Raw genomic sequence first — 21940 nt, 5'->3', positions numbered from 1 at the left:
ACTACATAAAACACATATAATCTATAGTCCATGTAAATACTAATGAAATGTAGAAAAGAAGGCGCTTTTTCTCTCTGTGTGTTACCCAGTACACCGCTGCTAAGGTTATCAAAGAATGATTGATGCTGCTGGTCTATTTTTGATTGGTTTACCGACTATACGTAATATAAGGAAAAACGTGAGAAAGGTTTGCCCCCCTCCCACCGGAATTTTATTTTTGTCTTCGACATTCTGATATACCCATTGAACTCGTATATTGCTGTTTCTATTTCGCATAGAATAGGCTCGATGATTCGTTGTGAAAGCATGTCTTACTTTTTTCAAAAGGTTAAAATATATAAAAAAGCAACATTTTTTGCTATTAGTAATAAAACGATGACGAAGTGGTTCCAGCAACTCTTTTAATCATATTTGATACAGTTTTAACAAAAGTAAAATACATGCACTGGAGAACAAAATAATTAGTCAGTCGCATTTTGTATTGCATGATTCGAGCAAACTTATAAATTATAGATATTGTCAATATATCATAGCTTTTTATACAAACATCTTAGAAGTTTAGTTATGTGATACAATGTATCTAAGCCTGAAAAAAAGACATATCAAACATGTTTCATGATGAATGCATTACGACTTTCGGTATCCTCTATCTTTTGTTACCCGTAGCTACAGTTTATGTCTTGGATTACCTCCAGTACTGTTTCGTAACTTTAAAGTTTTGGTACTGCATCAAATGCATGTATATTGTTACCACTCAAAAGTAGTAATGATGTATGCTACGTTTTTATACAGGAAACAATATATTTGCAGTAAGATAAATTTGTAACAAACTTGTACTACCTGGAAACATTTTACTATTTTGCGTGAAAATAATGTCAAATTGTCAATCACATGTACAATCGTAATGTATCAGAAGCCTCAAATAAATGTTTTTTTTGTGATTTCATTCATTTGAAACAAGCTGTAGCTGTAGAGTAAAGTAAAATGGGTGTCTTTAAGCTGATGTCCTAGTTTTGTACAAGATAAAGTGCAACATTTATTTACATTATAGATTATGCACGTAAAATGTCGTGACGACGTTGAATGGGATACCAACGCACTTCTGAGTCTTCGCTCAATATAAACCAACGCACTTCCGCGTATCAGCGTTACACTCCCAACGGTTTTCAGCGTTGACCATTGCAGATCAGCGATCATCGCTTTTCGACGCCCCCATCGCACTTCCGAGTCTTACATATGTATGTGATGCGGAGAACACACGAGTTTTGTACCCTATTGGCAAACTTTTATACAATTTAGTTAAAAAACTCAATGTTCAGTATCTTCAATCTCACTTTCAGAATTAATTCCCAGTTTATGTTTCTTGATGTTTTCGTCTCATTATCGTTTCCAATCAACTTTATAGTTTCTGCATCAATAAAAAAATCCATACCCCCCTTCAAGCCCCCCTCCCGAAAATCAGATGGTGGCTGCATTAGCAGAAACTTTGCCTAATTGTTGTACATTTAGTCAGTATTGTAAAAAATACACTTCCGTTGGGTATAGTACTACCATACAGGACTGTTAGGCGCGGAAAAGTTTGACAGACGTACAGACGTACCTTAGGGTAATCAGTCATAATTATAAGGAATGATAGAAATCAGACGTGTATTTGTTATTTTGTATTACATGTACTGACGACAATGGCAGATTTATGCATATTCATGAGATGCAGTGTATGAACAACTTTCGAATGCCAACTTTGATCAGATTACTTTTGAAAATGTAAGAAACTTGCTATTTATAATGCATGCAAATTTCTGAAATTGTTCTCAAATTTCGACTAAATGTTCTCTAATGACAACAACTGGAGCCATGTCTTTTAGACAAATTGATTGAAAATGCATAGACTTTTCAAACTTAACATCCTACTGCGATGTCAGTGACATTTCAAATAATCTAGAGTTTGCATGCTTAAATTATTTGCAGTGATTGGTTTTTCAAAGACTTTGCTCAGCATGCAAGTGTTTAATATAATCGTATTGAACAACTGATAAAACTGAAAGCACCTGTTGTTGACAAACATATTATATCAAGCTCTAAATACTTGAAAAGACTTTAATTTGAATTGCTTTTTATAGCGACATTATCACTTGCAGATCTAACAGAGTTTGTTTCAATCTTGCTGTATTAATTTGAAATGAACCAAGATGACCTTTGAAACAGGACACGAAAGTGGATTGGTAAAGGTTGCATGCTTCGTAGACTTAACGATGGGTTGGAAATTCACATTTGAGCTAAATCTAATTCCTACTCACTGGGTTTTATGAAACTTTTCCCAGTATTAGATCGTTATATTGAGGTTGTGCGCATTGTCTTAAATTTTTGTCTCAATAATCTTCGCAAAAGAATTGTTACGGTACCCGCTACATTTTAAAATGTTAAAATTCCTTGTAGAGGTAGTTCTAGTTGTTCTCCTTTGTTTTTCTTACTTTGCCTAAGATTTTGGTATTTCCTGTTAAATACGTGTTCCTGATACATTGTATATAATAGAGTAATCAAGAGAACCAAGATTTTAGCGGAAATCAGAAGAATGTAAACCAGGGACAGAGACCAAACATTGGAAACAGACACTTACAACAAAGAACATAAAATAACCAAAATAATACGTACACAGCAACAAAAATAAACTCGGACTCCTTAGAAAACTGGGAACATTAGAAATTTGTTTGGATTATGTTCCCTTTTTATGTACAAATGTATAGCATGCACTTGTATACTTGAAATAATGAGATGTGGAAAATTTAGAATCAGCGAAAGCAATGAAAGTTTTCCTGATTCGTCTCATTGTATCTCTGATGAATCCATTACTATATATTTTCGTCTTTTAATTTCAGATACATTGTACATCATTGTTACATGTACAATAATATGACGGTGTTAGAAATTGTATTAATCATTTAAGTAAAAATAGCAATCCCAACTAAGGGAGCAAGCAAAAGAAACTAGCTTGAGACGTGGTTTGTTTGAACTTGTAGCGTTTTTGTCAAGAAACCTTCTGTTCAGAAATGCCAATTTTATTTTACTATTATTTCATTTTACCGCATAAGGGTCGTACGAAACAAAAATGTGTCCCAATTTGAGACATAATCATAGAATCTCTCAGACCTATTTATATGACTATTTAAGCGGATCGTATCTCATCGGATTTGTATTGTAGCAGATAATTGTTTAGGGAGATTGATTGAGATAATCTGTAATAAGTAATATTAGCACAGCCGTGGTAGATTTGATGAATGGGCAAATCCTGTACCGTAAGCTTTATTTACACTTGCTTAAATTACTTAGAAATAGCGTAATAATATTCTAAGAACAAAAGTAAGCCAAAAAGACCTTGTGATAATTTTAGCATGGAAACACATTTTCAGGACTGATTGAATCAAACAATTTTTGCAGTACTTGGTCCTGTCTCATGTTTTGCCTTTTTTGTGTATAATATAGATGATATGGAAATTATCTGAGTGCAAAGTTTTTCAAGCTGCATGTATAAATACATAAGTGGTTAGAGGACAGGTCGCCGTGCATGCATGGCATGAAAAAAAGTCCGCTAAATACGGTGTTAAACAGAAGGCGGAAAGACGGCACCCCGTCTATAATGTCTTTGTCAGCAATTTCAATAAGAGATGAAAAATTACGATAACACACTATTGTTAAAAATATTCAGTAAGTTCATTCATAATTCGATTTTATGATAAATCAGAATTTCCTCTGTCCCTGCAATCTTTTTCTACTGGTATGTCGGGTTTGGCAATCGTATCAGTGTTCATAAGAACAGGAAGATTGAAGGGTCAAACTGAGAAATTCGGACTTATCTGGTGATTATAACATTATTAAACCAATTAAAGTCAGAAGTCGCTACCGTCTACCAGAATATGGAACCTTTGGAATCATAAATAAACCTTTTGAATGTCATCCAAAACCTGTACAAAGCAATCAAGTACATCTCTTTTTGATTGATTGATTGTTGGGGTTTAACGCCAGCAGCAATATTTCAGACGTGTTCAGATGATTGACATGAAATGGATGATACATTGATACATTTAAAATAAACTTGAAATGATGATGAAATGAAAAATTTGATGGAACTCAAGGATAATTGGGTCGACCAATTTTGATTGCCACTGGAAATAGGGAGAGGTGGGTAAGGTAGGGCAATTTAGCCTCCTATGGCGGAGACCAGGAGTTCTTACTCCGATAGAATACCACAGAAGGGTTCTTTAACGTGCGAGGAACGTGGCATATTTCCCAACACGTTGCACCACTATTGTTTACGGTCAGGTTTTCCGTATTATGGTCTGCCAACCCCAGCATGTAGCATGACAGAGGTACCCCATTGCACCACCTTGGGCACACAACCCAGTTGCTCTGTGGGCAGAGCGCCCTACACTTGGTCAGGGTTCTGAGCACTATTTAGTCGCCTTTTACGACAAGTTTAGCGCTGCTGCGGGCCTATTCTTTTGACGCCCGGAACAGCATGGGCATATATCTTTTTGAAGCAGTGTAACTCTAAATGTATAAATACTGTGATCGCATGATCTAGCCAACAAGTTTGTTTCGAAAGAGTGGAGAGAGCCTAGTTTTAAATTTTAAATGCAAATTATACTTATTCTAGTCAAATTATTGTAGGAATATGACTGATTACCAGTCTCGTTTTAGGAACAATTAATGAAAAATGGCGATTAATAGAAATTTTCCAAAGAAATAATCATGTTTACGTAATTTCTATTACAATCCGAACAATGTCTATCAATCTGTTTGTGTTGTCCGACGCATAAATCGTCGACGTTACGATGAAGTGGGGATCCTTACAACCCCATCAGGGTGTGCATTTTTAGGGGTTGAGATGACCTTGTTTGACGTGACAACATCTTGGCCACTAGCTTATTAAAACGCTTACATATGGACACCCAATGTAGTTCTATAATGTTTAACAATATGTCTCACATTTATTGAATGTATGTACTTAGCCTGGTTTAAGACAAATCTCAATTTGTGATATTTCTCTGATCCTTGAGAGCACAATTTAAGTTCAAACGATCCTGATTGACTGGTATAGAAAATTTGAGTTGGGGGAGGATACCGAGAAAAATCTTTTTTACCTGCAAATGAACTTGAGCAAGGGGAGTTTTCGTCTTGTTAAAGAAAGCCTACACTTTGAAGAAAAATACGTTTTAGAACATTGTTTACTGGTTTGAATTTTGTATCGTGACCGGTTTTAAGAACCTAGTATAATCCTTTACTGCAGTATATACCGTATGTACACCAGGCGATATAACACTTGTACTTCCATCTAAGGACATTCTATCGAAAATCGTATCGTACTGAATTAAAAAAAAAACGTTAACAAGACGCTGAAATGAATAAATAATTTGTCTTTCAAATAACAGGTTTTAAAGTAAAATTGGAAACCATTGAATGGTTACAGTTGCTTATTATCAAATTTAAGACCGAAATGCGCTTGAAAAGAGCTACGGTACTATGATGTCACTAGAGTTAATGATATTGCCATAGTTTTTGTCATCGAATTTAATTCAAGAGTTTCTTTGATTAAATTAATACATCTCAAATTTTGATTTGACAAGTATTTTGTGTTTTTCATGCTGTTGTTAAGAAGCTTTAAGCTGATTGGCAAAGAAATTACATCACTTCAAATTTATCTCCTTAAAACTTAATATGAAAACTTTCGTGATCGCGGTAGTGAAAAATGAAAAAATGTACATTTTTTGTTTTTCTTAAAAAAAAAAATCAATGTAATTTTTATGTAATTTTCACTCGCATGTAAAAAAAATTGACTCATCAGATTTTTTCTGTAAATATTTTTTTTATTCTGTAATTTGAAGTTCATCAACTTTTGCTGACTGCAAGAACACTCATAATGTATGATGATTAGTCAGGAGCCCGGATCCCAAGCTATTATTTTCACAAATATATTTCCAATTGCAGACAATCGTAATTGTCGTAAATGTTCGGTTACCAGCTCCGCTTACGCGTCCCACGTCAACTCAAGTTGCCACCGTGAAATCGACGGTCTTCAGGTTATATCATCAATCTAATGGCTGCTCGGGAAAGTGATATGAACTAAAAAAAAAGTAATTTCTGACCCAAAATAAAGAGATTAAATTGAAAATGCAATGTCTAGATCTGGAATTTAGACCTGAGTAGGATTTGAAATGCAATTACTGACCAGAATATATCTATATACATTTGTAGTTAGAATTTGAAATGCAGTGCATGACTGGCCGGAAGAGGTAGAGTGATCATGGTGATCGGAATTTTAACTGAACTAGCTAAAGAATGTACAAGGAGATAAAATTGGCCAATAAATTATTCCTTTGTCAAATATATAAAAATAAGTTTCTTTAGCCAATGAAAAGATACCATTTATATTATATCATCTACAAAAGACCAAATATAATGTCCAAGAATCGACCCGTCTCAGTAATATGTAGCTTGCGTAATAGAAACATTTATTATGGCTAGCTGGCTAACCATTAAACCAGAAATGGCATTTATATGCAGCTCTGTACATCAATAACATCTTTTTGCTTTTACTTTTTTACGTGTACAGATAATGGTCTCATGATGACCTTCCTTTATTACTGAAGTAAATTGATTTCTTGTTTTTATAACCGTTTTATTCCGAGGATGGCAATGCCCTACGCCAATGACAATTACTCAGACTTAGGTAAGGCCATGATGGGCAAACATGTCTGTATAGTGTGGCATAGCTAGGTCAGGTAAGGCCATGATCGGCTAACATGTCTATATGTCTGTGGCATAGCTAGGTCAATGATTGTAGACATATCTTACGTATAATATCACGGTGGGCAAACGCGTCTCTAGGTGTGACAGAGATCATGTAAACATATACATTGTATTGGGTTATGCCATTATGGGCAAACTGGTCTGTAGGTGAGGAAGAGATCAATTATTGTAGACATACATGTATCTTGGGTTTGGCCATGATCCGCAATTAAACGGGTCTATGTAGGTTTTACATAGACATATCGTGGTTAAGTCATTGATGTGCAAACGAGTCTGTAGTTGTGTCAGAAATCATTTAAACTTATCTTGAGTAAGGACATGATTAGCAAACTGGTCTGTATGGGTGTTACATAGACATATTGTGGGTAAGTCCATGATGTGCAAATGGTCTGTAAATTTGTACATGTAAGAGATCACGTAAACATATCTTGGTTAAGGCCATGATGGGCAAACAGATCTGTAGGTGTGGCAGAGATCAACTACTGTAGGCATATTGTGGATATGGTCACGATATATATCCAACCATATATAGGATAAGGTAGTGATGGACAAACGGGTTTGTAGGTGCATGTGGCAGAGATCAATTATCGTAGACATATTTTGGGTATGTCTATGATGAGGAAACGGGTCAGTAGTTGTGGAATAGGCCTAAGATTGACATATTGAGGGAATTGCTAAGATCATGATGGGTAAATGGGTGTTAAGGTATGGCACAGATCAATTGTCGTAGACATATCTTGGACTTTGCCATGATTGGCAAACGAGTCTGTAGATTAAGGATTTAAGATTTATCATGATTGCCATGGGTGCGTTATACATCAAAGATTGTCGATTTACATGTATATTGGGCAAGACGAGATAGGCAAACGTGTATGTGGATATGGCATAGATCGTGGATTAAAGACATACAGTTTTATCTTGAATAAGGCCATGATTGGTCTATAGATGTGACATTTGTCAATGGTTGTAGACATATCTTGGGTAAGATATTCCTTCGTGAGTTTGCATCCCAACCCATTTATCTTAATTCTACCCAACTCCTCTGAATTAGATTGGTCGTCCATGGACCAGTTAACAGCAGCGCATCCAGAAACTCCGAAATGATTGGGGGTGGGGATGTGTGGCTATGCGGGCTGGTTAAATAGGGGAGGACAACTTCTGAGTCCAGTGATTTCCTATTTTTTTCTGTATAGTTGACCAGACTTTTCTGTCATAAAGCGAGGAGAAGCGGACCAAAGGCTTCCTTAGATCCACTTTGACTCAGACTTACTTGTAGTTTCAGAAAAAAATTGAATTGCAAGATTTAAAAACTTAATACATTGTTAAGCATAAATACTATGTATAGAGTCGTTAGAATTTTAAGAAGTACATGAAGCAATATATCTCCGCAATGTGACGTAGGCGTGTTTTAATGATAATCAGATTTCAATGTGCTATTATATAAAATGAATTTTATTGATGCAATTGCTACATTAAGTAACAGTCACTGGACGAGACGGAATTGAATTTCAACATTTTTGCTGTATATCTTTATTCTTTAATATCATATTTCCCATGTAGTCATTGTCGTCGTGTAATAAAGAATTGTTTATTGTTAGAGAAATAATTTGGTCCATGAAGCCCAATAGTGCTCCTACCGACATATTCCCGGTCTGTTGTTATGATATTTTTTGCTTTGCTTCATATTAAACCGTATCCCAAGAAGTTACACGATTATAAAATAAACATGGCAGTAAGTCTGAACACAAAACACTGGCCGACAAGTCTCTTATTGGGATTTGGGTTTCACACAATTAAGTGTAATATTTTAAGGTGTATAAAATTCAACTGTTTGAACTTGTTGCTGTTTGAAATGAAATGAATAGTTTGATCCTAGAAGTCGCTTGGTAATAGTCAGAATGTTTAATTCAGTAGCAACAGAGAAAATCTAAAATTATATAGCCAGAACAAAACAACAAGAAAGAAATAAACAAACGAACAAATATAAATAAATAAAAAAATAAATAAATAAATAAATGAAATACCCTTCCACTCCCAAAAACAAAACTAAAAGATGCTCTTTTAAAAGAAACCTCTTTACTTGAAGGGTCCTGTGTACACTAAAAGAAGAATCACAATTCCGTGTATATAAAATTACAGCCTTGGTGTTAAACAGAGCTTAGATATCGGTGCAACCAAATGAACAATCGGTACAAAAATGATCAGATGTACAAGGACGTATGCACTTAGTAGGCGCATATATATTGTAAATAGTTGGCTTAGTTTAAGCTCTCTACTGATGGTCCAAAATGTATAGAAGATAACCAGATTCCCCCTTGAAATGAGTTGGCATATTTGTCTGTCGAAGAATTTGTTTGGAGATTATGAAGGATGAGTCTACCGGTATTAAAGGAACTGTAAATAAAGCCGTGTTATTTTTAGTGACTATAAAGCTATCATATCAAAGACAATTAATTAAGTCTCCACAAGTAATATACTAATCAATTTTGTTTCGTGTTATTACTCTGCTGATACTCTGGATGAATCTGGGAATCTTTATTGACAATAATTAAGATGTGTTATTCATTATCTTATGTTGGAGAAGGTACAAGTACCATTCCCAATAAGACATCAGTTTAGATCTTTATAAACTTGTAAAGGTATATATCTTAATGAAATGTCACTCAGTTTTAGGGAAGCTAGTTGCGTTTTATTTATATTTCTCTTTAAATGGGTGTCAACGCAAAAACCAGGCAGTGGGTGGCACATAACAAAATTTGAAATGCTTTTAATAAAACATCATCTGTTTCATATCACATATGCATCCTTTCTCAAAGAATGTTGGTTGATTCACTGCCACGGTTCAAATTCATTGAAAAAGGGAGATAACTCTTTCATTTTCCTGCAAAATTTTGTTGACTTAATAGGGAAGTTTAGAATAATATTATTAAAAAAAACCAAAAAAAAACTTGTGCTATTGCACATACATTATAAATGATGTAAACATTACATTGGAACAAAAAAAAAATTCAGTTCGATAAAATTTACCATGTGCCATCCATGTGATAGGAACTGCCTGGTTTCTAAATGGACAGTCTCTTAATTCATCCCAGTGGTTTTACATACCACAGCAATACGTGAAACATTATTCGAGGCAAACGATCAATGATAGCAAAGGTCGGGAGACTTATACCTACATGTATATGATAGGAACGTACAAGTTTCTTAATCCGTTTTAATTAAGAGACAAGCACATCAGTTGCAGTGTTGACTTTTGAATATTGAATATTTCGCACATTGCGTGATTCAAATATATACCTCAGTTTTACGAGCTGATGATCTCGTAATAGTCAATTGTACGTCGTTTTTCTTTACAAAATCATGATATTGGTAATGAAATCACTATAACTTTACCAACGCTAGACTATAACGTGGTCTAATTATAGCATACAGTACCATCGTAATGGCGGGAACTCTTCTAAATATAGAGCTTAATGTTCGATTTATAACTTGGTAAAACCAAGCGCAGATTTTTCAGGAAGTCTTTTATGGTTTAATTGTAAGTAATTTGTTATTTAAAAAATTAACAGCAAATGATGAACATAAAAACACTTGAAAAGCAATAAGGAAGAAGGGTTGAAAAATGAGTTACTTCCGCCGAAACTCACTTCCGGTCTTTATCAACGATCAATGCCTTACCATATTTACAAATTGAGCAACTGCACTCTTCGTAAAATAAGTTTGCAGGATATTGACCATTTTACTATAATAGGAAGCTGTAAATGCATTTACTCCCAATTGGCCTTGATACGGTACTGACTTGCCCTATAGCCATAAGATACATTGAGCTTCGCTAGCGACGTAATATCATGACAAAAACTAGAAACAACAAGAACTTGCCATTTATTTGGTTTGTACATGCTTGTCTGAGTCTCTTTCTTTTCCTATTCACCATTGATGACCTTCAAAACCAAGGCTCTATTGGAAATATTGCACATTTTGTTTGCGCTTTTGATCTAATGGTTCCTTGTATAAAATTCCTGAAACGATTTTGCCTTGTTCGCATTTATTAACAATAAAGCCAAACACTGAACGCAAGATTAAACACAGTCAACACAAAGAAGCAATTCTTATAAAATATCAATCAAACGTCTGATTGTTTGTTTGTTGGGGTTTAACGTCCGAGCAGCACTATTTCAGCTATATTCAGACGATGAACATGAAATTGATGATAAAATGAACATGAAACGATGATGAAATGAAAAAGGGATGGGACACAAGGACAATGGGGTCGACAAATTTTGATTGCCACTGGAAATGGGGAGAGGTGGGTAGGGTCGGGCAATTTAGCCTTCTGTGGCGGAACCCTATGGTTCCTACTCAGGGGAGAATACCACAGTAGGGTTCTTTAGAGTGCGAGGAACGTGGCATTTTTCCCAGCACGGTGCACCACTATGGTTGGCAATCAGGTTTTCCGTATTATAGCCTGACAACCCCAGCATGTAACACGCCAGGGGTACCCCATTCCACCACCTGGGGCACACATCCCAGTTGCTCTGTGGGCAGAGCGCTCTAGCCCCTGGCTAGGGTTCTGAGCACTATTTAGTCGCCTTTTACGACAAGCTTAGTGCTGCTGCAGGCCTATTCTTTTAACACCCGGATCTGCACGAGGCTCAAACGTCTGATGCATGCATGTTCAGTTTTCAATTTTACGAACCGTATGCATGTTTTTTAATCGTTGTTCGTAACATTTGTGATTAATACATCCTTTGCGTACTTGTAGGAGATTTATATGACATAATTATGTAATTGGTGACATACGATGATTTCTTATAAATACAAGAAATTGAAAAGTATAAGATACGAGCATTACTAAGATGTGTGATTTATGTAATTATCTGAATTCTTTGCACAGATTTTAGCACATGTGTTTCTTACAAACTGTTGAGGTTTGTATTGCTTTACCAATAAGTTCGGCAACGCTGTTATTTTTGCTATTCGCTGGCTCGCGAAAATATCGTCTGCGATGATTGTTTATCTATTACTAAGTAACAAATATTTATGAACAATATCAAGTTAGCCTTCTGCTACTTCTGTAATCAACTGGTTCTTAAAAGACAGTTAATACTTCATTACCCAGCATTTGAAAAATCTTTTTCTATACTAGCAATGGCGGATGCTGAAATTCGGAATAGCGCCTTTGATATCCAGTTTACTTCATTATAATCAAGTAAATTTTAGAGCTTGAAAAAGGGGATCGGACCCATCTATGATTAGAAGGCCCTTGCAGAAAAATTATGTCTATCAGGGAAACATTTTCATACGACGGCAACACATGAACTTGCGGTCGTATAATGAAATCATGCTGTCGTTGTCTGCATCGTCTTCATCGTCGTCCTTAGATAATTTGATTTCTAGACGATAACACAAGGATGTAAGTGTATGGATCCTAATGAAATTATACCACCGGAAACCATGCCACAAAAAGGAAAGCTAGGCTTGATTTTTGGGTTGTGGCTTGAACCTTGTAAGAGGTAAGGTCAAATAGGTGCCCGAAACATGCACTTTTATGATAGCTTGACAATAACATGATTATAACCGGTTTATAAGTGAAAGATCTTTATAAAATTGATCCAAAGGTTGATATACCAGCAAAAGGAAATCTGGGATCGATTTTGGGGGTTGTGACTTGAACCTTTTAGGAATTAGGGACCAAAAACTGGCCAGAAACAAACATTTTCATGATTTCCGGGCAATTATAACTTTATCATAAACTATGTGAATGGATCTTTATGAAGTTGTACCATTGTCTACACAGGGTAAGTTGGAATTGATTTTGGGAGTTGTCATTTGAACTATTTAAGAATAAAACTTAACTGAAAGTGAATATATATTATTTTGCCATACTGTACCACGAAGTGCCAAACCTCCATCGGAAGTCTAGGAATGGTTGATAAGGATTGTAACTTGAATTATGTATGAATTAAAAATAAATGGACCACTTTGATTCTGCTCAAATTTTTATCCTATCGAAAATGTCTAATCGCAACCGAATTTGTTATATGTATCAAGTTGTATCGTGTGTCAATCCTTGCCCGAACTGTTAAGGGTTCAACCTTTGCGGTCTTACAAGCTGGCTCAGCAAAGCATTTTATTCTAGAAAATTAAGTGTCCTTAAATTCCTACAAAGTTAGCCGATATAAAATGTTTGTGTAAATTATAGATATTTGAGTGCACATACTAACTAAAATTGTAATAGTCGGTGACAATATAGACACCCTTACATTCTGGTGTTACTGCTTCAGATTTGAATTTCACAAGTTTACCATTACATCAAATTATAGCACAAATCGTTGCATCAAATAAGATAAATTGAGAACTACGTTTAACACGAAATTGATACTTTTTGTCTAACATCCATTTAGTTTCGCCAATTGTGTGATCTTTTCAAATATGAAGTAGCTGTCTTTGTAAGAATCATGCAAAATCTGAAAAATGTGATACACCCCAAAAAAGGCTTCATATTTTTATTTTTGTAATTAAGTTGTTTTATGGGTCTATACTATGAAATGAGTAATTATTCATTCAAATCTGCCTGCTCTTAGGAGATAATCAACATTGAAAATCCAGTAGATTCTATTGTATTTGAGCGTGATTTACAGGGTTATCGCCCTTAATTTTGAAATCTACAGTGCATTCTATATAATTTTTATCTCCAAAGAGCACGGGTTATATGAAAAACCACATGTTAATTTCTGTTTTCTATGACATTTCAAACAAAATATAAAAAATAAAAATATGTAGGCTTTCTACCCATAAATCACATTTTGATCCTTAGCTGGAGTGGTACGTAAAGCGTCGATTTGTGTTATTATTATATTATCATTTGAAATTCTTTTTTTAACTGACAAAGTTTTAACTATCATGAATTTGCTGTGAAAAGGTTGCCAAGTACCTATAGCGGAACATTAAGGTTTATTAACATATTATATTATCTGACGGATTACTTTTTGATACATTATGTAATTCGCATCCATGCGGATACAAAAACAAACAAAACAAAACAAAAACAAAAACAAAACAAAACAAAACAAAACAAAACAAAACAAAACATAACATAACAAAAATTAAAAAAAATGCGACGCGTAAGTGTATGCTGGTATAATCTAAACTGTTGGATTATATACTGTGGCAGATTTTAAGAGTTGGTGCATTTTAGTTTTCTGAGGGTGTTAAATATGCAATTAAGATTCTTGTCGTGATTAAAGCAAAACAGTTTTCCACGGTGAAACTTTCTTGCACGATGAAACTTTCAAGAACAATATTGATGCAGTCTGATCATTGCTGATGTCCTTTCCTTTGAAGACAAAGTACCGGTACGCTTTGCAAATTAGAGCGGAGATTGAAGCCAACTCCAAACCCCGTATCCACCACTATCTCCCGACAAATTTAGTCTACATATACATGTAAATATATTAACTGTATTATTGCTGACGCCATATCTTTCATTTTTGAAAACCAATTACACAACCAGATTACCTATAGTATACGACATACTCATCAATTGCCAGCTGGCACAACCGGAATGGATTTAAGCCATTTGTCAGAATTCTTGCCAATAATTCCGAGTCTTAGCAATGGGTTAGATTGACATGTTATTTCATCAGTAAGATCATTTCTTGATACATGTATACAATCATGCGTTTTTTATCAGACTATCGTGATAATATCGAGAAAGGAAGTCTTCAGATTCGATTTGTCAGACTTAATACTTTTTCAAGTCTACGGTTTGTCGGTATTTGTATCATAAACAACAAATTAATCGCTCTTTTAAAATATTTCATGAATTTGTCAAGGTTTCTGGTGCTTCATATGGTCTTTAGAATAAGCCTTCAATCACAAGGCTATTTAGTACTTACACGAGGGTTTGTAAATTAAACATGAAAAAAAAAAATTTTAAGTTCTCATTAGGCTTGCCTAAAACGGTGAATCTTGGCTCTTGTTAACTCCGACAGTTTAATTATTGCTTCGACTTTTCCAATAAAATACTAATTTCATTCACAAGTTAAAGAAATCTAAAAAATTGCATTGAAAACAAATCTCTCTTAGAGGAGACAATGCTATACATATAGTCTGAACTGGACATTCAATACTGAATGGACAGAACTACAGCATTTCAATTGTTGTCCAAACCATATTTGAGAATGTTGTCAGGGTTGTAATCTTTTTTACGACCTTACGAGTGGAACTTGTATTCTGCGAGGGTAAATATTTGTAATGTTCATGCTATAAATCATTTTATATGACCGGCAAAAGTTGAATATGCGCTATGAATGGCACGTTCGTATTTCAATTAACAACATTACAGGTTATAACAAAGTAATTCAGGACAATTCAGTCAATGTTAGAATTTTAGATGCATTTACATGTATTTTACTGAAATCAACTGCAGTTGAAATGCACTCGGCCTGTGTGTACTAGTATGTAAGAATGATTGAGGCCTCGAGGGATATTTGTTTACTTTAGTGTATACATGTACATTTTTTTAGTCCATTGTGATACATGCATCCGGGCCTATTTAGTCTTCAGTACCTCCATTGTAACTCCGATTCACCTCAGTCTCTTTATGCACGATGTTTTCTTTGGTTATGAAAGGAAATGCTTTCAATTAACTTCGTTCTTGAATACGTCAGACGTGCTTGATGGTTGCAGATATCACTTTAGTGAAATTACTTTCTAATAGGGTGTAGTTACTATTACTTCATAACTACAACATATGGACACATTGGGCATCGATTCATGCGCACAGGGAGGATCAATTTGTTCCTAAAAGGGTGCCATAGGATCAAAATTTTAATCCTGAATTAATCAACTTAAATTTTTGCCCCGACGTTTGTATCTTATACTTTATTAAACCCCATATCGGCTTTGTTGAAAGGGACTGCAGGGTTGCAAGAATATGTAAGTTAAAATAACACATTATCCATATAACAAATTAATATCAAATATTCATGCCATGTTGATTCGGATAACTAATTTACAGTGCAATCTTTTCATGAAATTTTTCATCTAAATAATGAAAAACAAAAACAAAACAGTACCACAATAAAACAAAACAAAAAATAAAATAAAACAAAAACAAATCTGATATGAAACTAACTCTATATCACATGTGTTTTAATAGGATTCATAATTAAATTAGAGCCAAAACGAACGATTATATCGCAATTTAAAAAAAGGCATATTTCCTGAATTCATTTTTGCATATTTCTCATACTTTGCTTATGAAATGAAATGTATACAAGAGGCTTTTAAAGGAAGGAATGTATTTCAAAATCATGTCATGGCTTACCTCCTTGCACCTTACTATGTTTTTGCTTTGAACCCACTGTTGATCTTTAGCTCCCCTGGACCCTCGGCCGAACTTTCTCTCGACTATCTTACTTCAAACTCACTTAACTCAAATTTGTACTGGAGATACTTATTTCATGATAGTAAGTCAAAACTGCAAAATGCAGTTTTGAGCAAATTATTCTGTAAGTGTCAAGTTCTTGTCTTGTCTGTAAACCTCTTGATTCTCTCATGGCATTTCAGAAAGTGCTTTTATTTGATTTATGATTGGTATAGTGCTAAAAGGAAACTTAACATTTGTGAATACAAATTCCCTTTAGGGTACTCTAAAGCCATTTCATTGTTGCAAGCATAGTAATTTTATTACTTGCACTCGAGGTTTCAATATTTCAAAGTTCATATATTGTGAAACTTGAACAATATTTGTGGGTAAGAAGTGGTTTTGGGTGATTAGGGTAGGGAAGTTTATGGAGGCTGAGATGTTAAAAAAAGTGGACGTTTAAAGGTATGTGTACGGTTAACGTTGAACCCTTCTTTCTTCGATGGAGAAGCAGCCGGGTACGAGGAAGGCAAGGTGACATTAGATTGATACGTTGCAAATTTACTGCTTCGAAGAACACGATGTTTGGTTCATTTATGTCCAATTTTTACAATTTCCTTGATTAATTCTGATGGCATTTTGGCTAAGCATACGTAATCTTTTCAATGTTTATTATTATAACATTTCTGTGAAATCTTAAAATATTGCACAGGTTCTGTTTATCTTTCCACAGTTTTATTTATATCCGTAACATTTCCTCCGATTTGCTAATTATACTATCACTAAGATAGCAGACATCAAATAGCTTCAGTAGGTTCTGAAACATACACTATCAAAATATAAAGTTCTTCGTTAAACATCGGGTGTCTGGAATGCTGATGGTGGTGTCTTCTCCTACCTTTCATGCTGCACTTTATTGCACATCTGTCTAGATTGTGTTTGTATTACTGTAAACTCGTCTTTGTGCACGTAATCCATTGCTAGATTGACATTTTGTCAGTTTCTATTTTAGAATGATTTCTTTCATTGGACCACAACTTATATGTCATGTTTGCCGGAAACAGTTCCAACGTCCTCCTTACAGGACATTGACTGTTTTGACTGTTAACTTAAATTGTAATGTTGAACATTATGTCATCGACTATTCTCGTTTCTTGTAATTAATAATTTGAAGGGAGATACCATGTTAAACATTAAAATACTGGTGGAAACCGAGGTACCAGAAACAGATCTTGAGGATAGGTAGTGGTAAAGGCACATTTCAGTTTAAAAAAAATCATCCATTTTTTCCCAATTCTTACACGACCGCAAAAAAAATTGCGATCGTATAATGTCATGGCACAGTCATCGTCGGCGTCGTCGTCGTTTTGGGATACTTCGTCTCCGTGCGATAACTTTAGTTGTGGTTGACCAACTGTTCTTAAATTTTGATATGATTTACCTACAACTAAAAGAAGATTCTTATTTAATTTGGACTTTGTGGCCCTACAAAAAAGGACGAAAATGAGGGAAAATATTTGTTTGATTAAAACCCATGTAGAATCTTTTTTTTTCGATATCAATTCAATTTTTTTTATTGTGTTCCTGAATGAATTTTGGTAAACAATTGTATCAGCAGATCTTATTTGTTTTGGTCGTTTTTAAGTAATAGTGGATCAAAGTCGGGCAACGCCTAAAAAATCAAATTTAAAAAATAAATATGGTCCGATTTGGATTTTTTTATTGGATTCTTCACAAAAATCCCTGTCTGCGTTCTTCTATCAGATTTCAGATATTTCTTACGGTCTTCGAGTTATAAGAAGTCAAAGGGGCCACACCCGAAAAAAAAGCAATTTTATTTTATGGTCCGATTTGAAAAAAAATCTTGGATCCCTCATTTTGGTCTGATTTCGAAATTTATTCATTTAAATTTATAATAAATAGTGAGTCTCTATGCTTACGTGTGTCTTAAAATTAATATTGTGGCCATAACCACCGACCCCCCACCCCGCCAATGATCAGGGTATCACCATTCGGTCGTATCGTGCTGTGCTCGGCAAACCTTTGTATTATCATATCTAGACAGCCACAAAATGACACAAGCTCAAAACGGATGAAATTATGTCTCATTACAGCAACATGTCATGACATTGCATGAAACGTGGGTTAAACAATTACAAGTAAATTGTAGGAAAGCTTCAGACGGTAAATATCTTGTATATGCGCTCTAATTGTTTGTCTGTCAGCGGCTTTGTTTTTATATAAACAGTTCTTCTTATTTAACAAGCATTTGGATACGATACCACCCATACATTCTGTAAAAATTAGATCTTGTAATAACAAAACATGACAGATTTTTGATTAAAGCCAAGGTGACTAACGTTAGGAATGTTACCAGCATCAGCAAACTTGTGTTTGATATAAATATACTCGTTTTATGATATTCATCTTATTTCGATTTTACATGTCACTTCGAAATATTACATGTATGAACGGAATAATTTATTTTAGATTTTTTTGGAGTCGTTATTCTTGTATTGACAATGTAGATATCTCTGATTCACAAGGTGTTGTTTGACCAAACCTTAATGCGAATGGAGCAAAATTTTGAAAAAAAAAACACTTTATTTTATGACATTTTTCTGTGCCTTAGGTTTTGGCCAAAGTAAATATTCCAACAATTAAAGCCTCTTGTGTCAACACAAGTTTTGACAAAAAATTTAGTTTTTTGCTTTACAAATGTCCAGATTTGATATCTCTGGATCTTCCCCTGTATTCAATCCATATACAGTCCAACAAAATTTTTGCATCGTAAAAACTTACGGCATATATGAAGTTTTTCATTTGCAATTACGCATCATATTTATCAATAAGATATTTTGTTTCGTTTTAGTTTACATTTTGATACTTTCTCCTTTTTTTACTCGTGTTCATTGGTTTTAAAGACTTGACTTCTATGTTCATAACGTTTTTACACGAGAACATCTGATTTATATTTTGCCTACTACCGCTTTTAGCCAAAGAATGATAAATGCATTAATTTTAAAGGACTAATAAAAAAGTAATGAAACTATTAACCATCTAAAATAGCAAGTACTAGATACTTCATTTATATTAAAACTTGAGGGAAACGAGAATTTGAAGAAATGATTTTGCATTTGTCTAAAACTGGTAGACGATAGCTTAAAGGGAGATCTCCTCGAAAAGCAATAAAGTTACGAAAATTCATTTGAAATGTTGAGTTTTCCATGAATAAATAATTACAATTCTACAAGAAGCAGGAATTAAATTATTGGATACATTTATATGTCTAACAAGGGGCTCCTGGAGGATATCATTTTATCTGTTGATGTATTATCCTAATGTTGATAGCTTAGACTAATTTAATTTCAACAAACACTTAACATAAATATCCAGACTGAATATCTTTGGTTTGAAGTGATATTGAAATGGTAATTAAAGCATCCTTTCAAATCAGGTTTGAGCGAAAGTGGACTCAAAAACCTTGACTTGGGGATGTCATTGAGGACAGTCCTATAAGATTTGTATTGTGACCAACTACACTAGAGTCATGGAATTTACCAATTTCTTTGGTTTTTAAGACTCGTTTACTCGGCTTGCGTATTTTTTAACTGAATTGTTTCATTGTACAAGTGAATGGGACTATTATCACTATTTTTCAAAAATTCTAATTTTTAATTTTTTTTCTCAATTGTATTTCAGAAAAGTACAAAAATCATTTGCTAAATGGAAGGCTTGATATTTGATCTTGATATTTATTATATTGTTGAAAAGACAAAATGATAAACACGTTAATATTTTTTATTATTATCATAAAATTAGAGTCCATTCCAACGACATCAAATTGTTTAATGTTCATTTTCTCTAGCATATAAATCATTTTCTTTACAGTTGGTTAAACTCTGACGTATTTTAGGTCATTTAAATCATTGACACAACCTTCATTATATACTGAACAAACATTGCACCACTAACTTTGCCATAGCTAAACGCTGTTTTTATAATTGTGTTTATTTTGCAGGAGAAACTGTTGCTAAGTGTGCTTCCACAACACGTTGCCATAGAAATGAAAGATGATTTGACGTCACCAGAAACCAGGGGACAATTCCACAAAATTTACATCAAATGTCACAAAAATGTCAGGTAATTGATAAGGTGCCAATATGAAAAGATATTCAATTTTATAATAATAATAATAAAAAAAAATAAATAAAACTAAAGCACTTTAGACACTACCGAATAGGAATTTTACAATTTTAACAGATAACTATGGTTTTCATCTTATATTCCGCGTTTATTCCTTGGTCTATGTCAGGCATTCATCGTTTTTATTTTCTTCGTCTATCTCTTGTGTTCGCCGACCATTCTGTTTATTCCATCCATCAATCTCTGGCGTCCGTCGACCGCTTTGTTTATATTCATCTATATCTGGCGTCCGTCGACCATTTTGGTTATTGTTCATCTATATCCGGCGTTCGTCGACTATTTTGTTTACATTCATCAATATGTGGCGACCATCGAGACCATCGACCATTTTGCTTATGTTTCGTCTATTTTTTGTTTCGTCGACCATCCTATTTATTTCAGCCTTCTATCTCTGGCGTCCGTCGACCATTTTGTTTATTTCATCCATCTATCTCTGGCGTCCGTCGACCAGTTTTTTTAGACATCGTAAATAAATTAATCAGAAGAGGAAAATATAGTTTGGCAACACAAAAATTTCTCTGTTTACATATGTAAGTGTCTAATTCCAGAGTGATATTCAACCAAAATAATACAACAACAAATGTATTTGATTAGGCGAAAACACTAAAATTAGAACTCGATATTCAAATTAAAAAAATATCATTTTAAATCCAGATTAAGGGTAAATGCTAATGAATTCATTTTCTTGTTTAGGACTATTTCAGGTTTAAAGGTGTAACTTATTTATTTAAGGAAAATTAGCAACTTCATAAAAACAGAGTATAATTTAAAATTATTTAAAATTAAACAACGATGCGGTAATACAAATGATACATTGTGCTTCCTCCCAATTTATTCTTGTCTATTGCCTTGAATTTGATAAAGGTAATTTATTTTTGGACACTGCCAATAAAAACATTTCACTTGAACAATAAACAAAAACAACAGTTGGTAAAACACATGGCAAACAATATCAAATTACACCAAAACATGTTTTAAAGTCCTGGCCTCAGCTCCACAAAACTTTGAAAAAAAATCTCAAATGTTCTTTACTGTTTATGACGTCATCAATTTCAAAGTCTTTGATCGGAGTCATTCACCATGACAGTTCAGAATATTCTCAGACTTGACTTTTTTAAAGAAATTTTGCCGCTCTGGACCGTTAGACCTAATCTTCATACGTCAATGTAACAGGGTATGTAAGTCTCGTCACGTGACTTCGTGATTTTATGAGAATGGGTCCTCGTCTCCCATTTAAATGCACGGAGATTCGTTATTAACATTAAAAGCAAAAAAAAAAAAAAAATTGTGTAAAAATACTGATGAAAAATGACAAATATCTAGTTATATATGATAAACATGTTAAAAAGAGCATAAAATGGAAGATTTTGCATTGTGAATGCAGCGTTTTGATTTCCCGGAATTAAAACTACAGATCGGTCATCGAATTTCAATACGTTCTACGTCGGAAATTTCGGAAGGAAAACTGAAACTAGAGCGAGACTTACAAACCCTATATCTTTAACAAAATTGTCATTGATATTTATAGATTACAGTAACCCTGATTATCCAGACTTTATC

At 34.1% G+C, this 21940-nt stretch overlaps 1 protein-coding gene across 1 annotated transcript in view; it reads left to right on the top strand.

The window, feature by feature from the left end:
- Positions 1-21940, top strand: part of LOC148603460 (adenylate cyclase type 1-like) — a 62190-nt gene that overhangs the window by 8032 nt on the left and 32218 nt on the right. Inside the window, exon 3 of the mRNA XM_088551524.1 lies at positions 20196-20317. Within this exon, the coding sequence (XP_088407650.1) occupies positions 20196-20317 (122 nt within the window). The remainder of the gene's footprint in view (positions 1-20195; positions 20318-21940) is intronic.

Source organism: Perna viridis, chromosome 11, assembly GCF_037379345.1.
Source record: "Perna viridis isolate PV_CMFRI_1.1 ecotype Kerala chromosome 11, ASM3737934v1, whole genome shotgun sequence".
Classification (NCBI taxonomy): domain Eukaryota; kingdom Metazoa; phylum Mollusca; class Bivalvia; order Mytilida; family Mytilidae; genus Perna; species Perna viridis.
The sequence above is the reverse complement of the archived record's forward strand: the minus strand, read 5'-3'. Positions and strand labels throughout refer to the sequence as shown.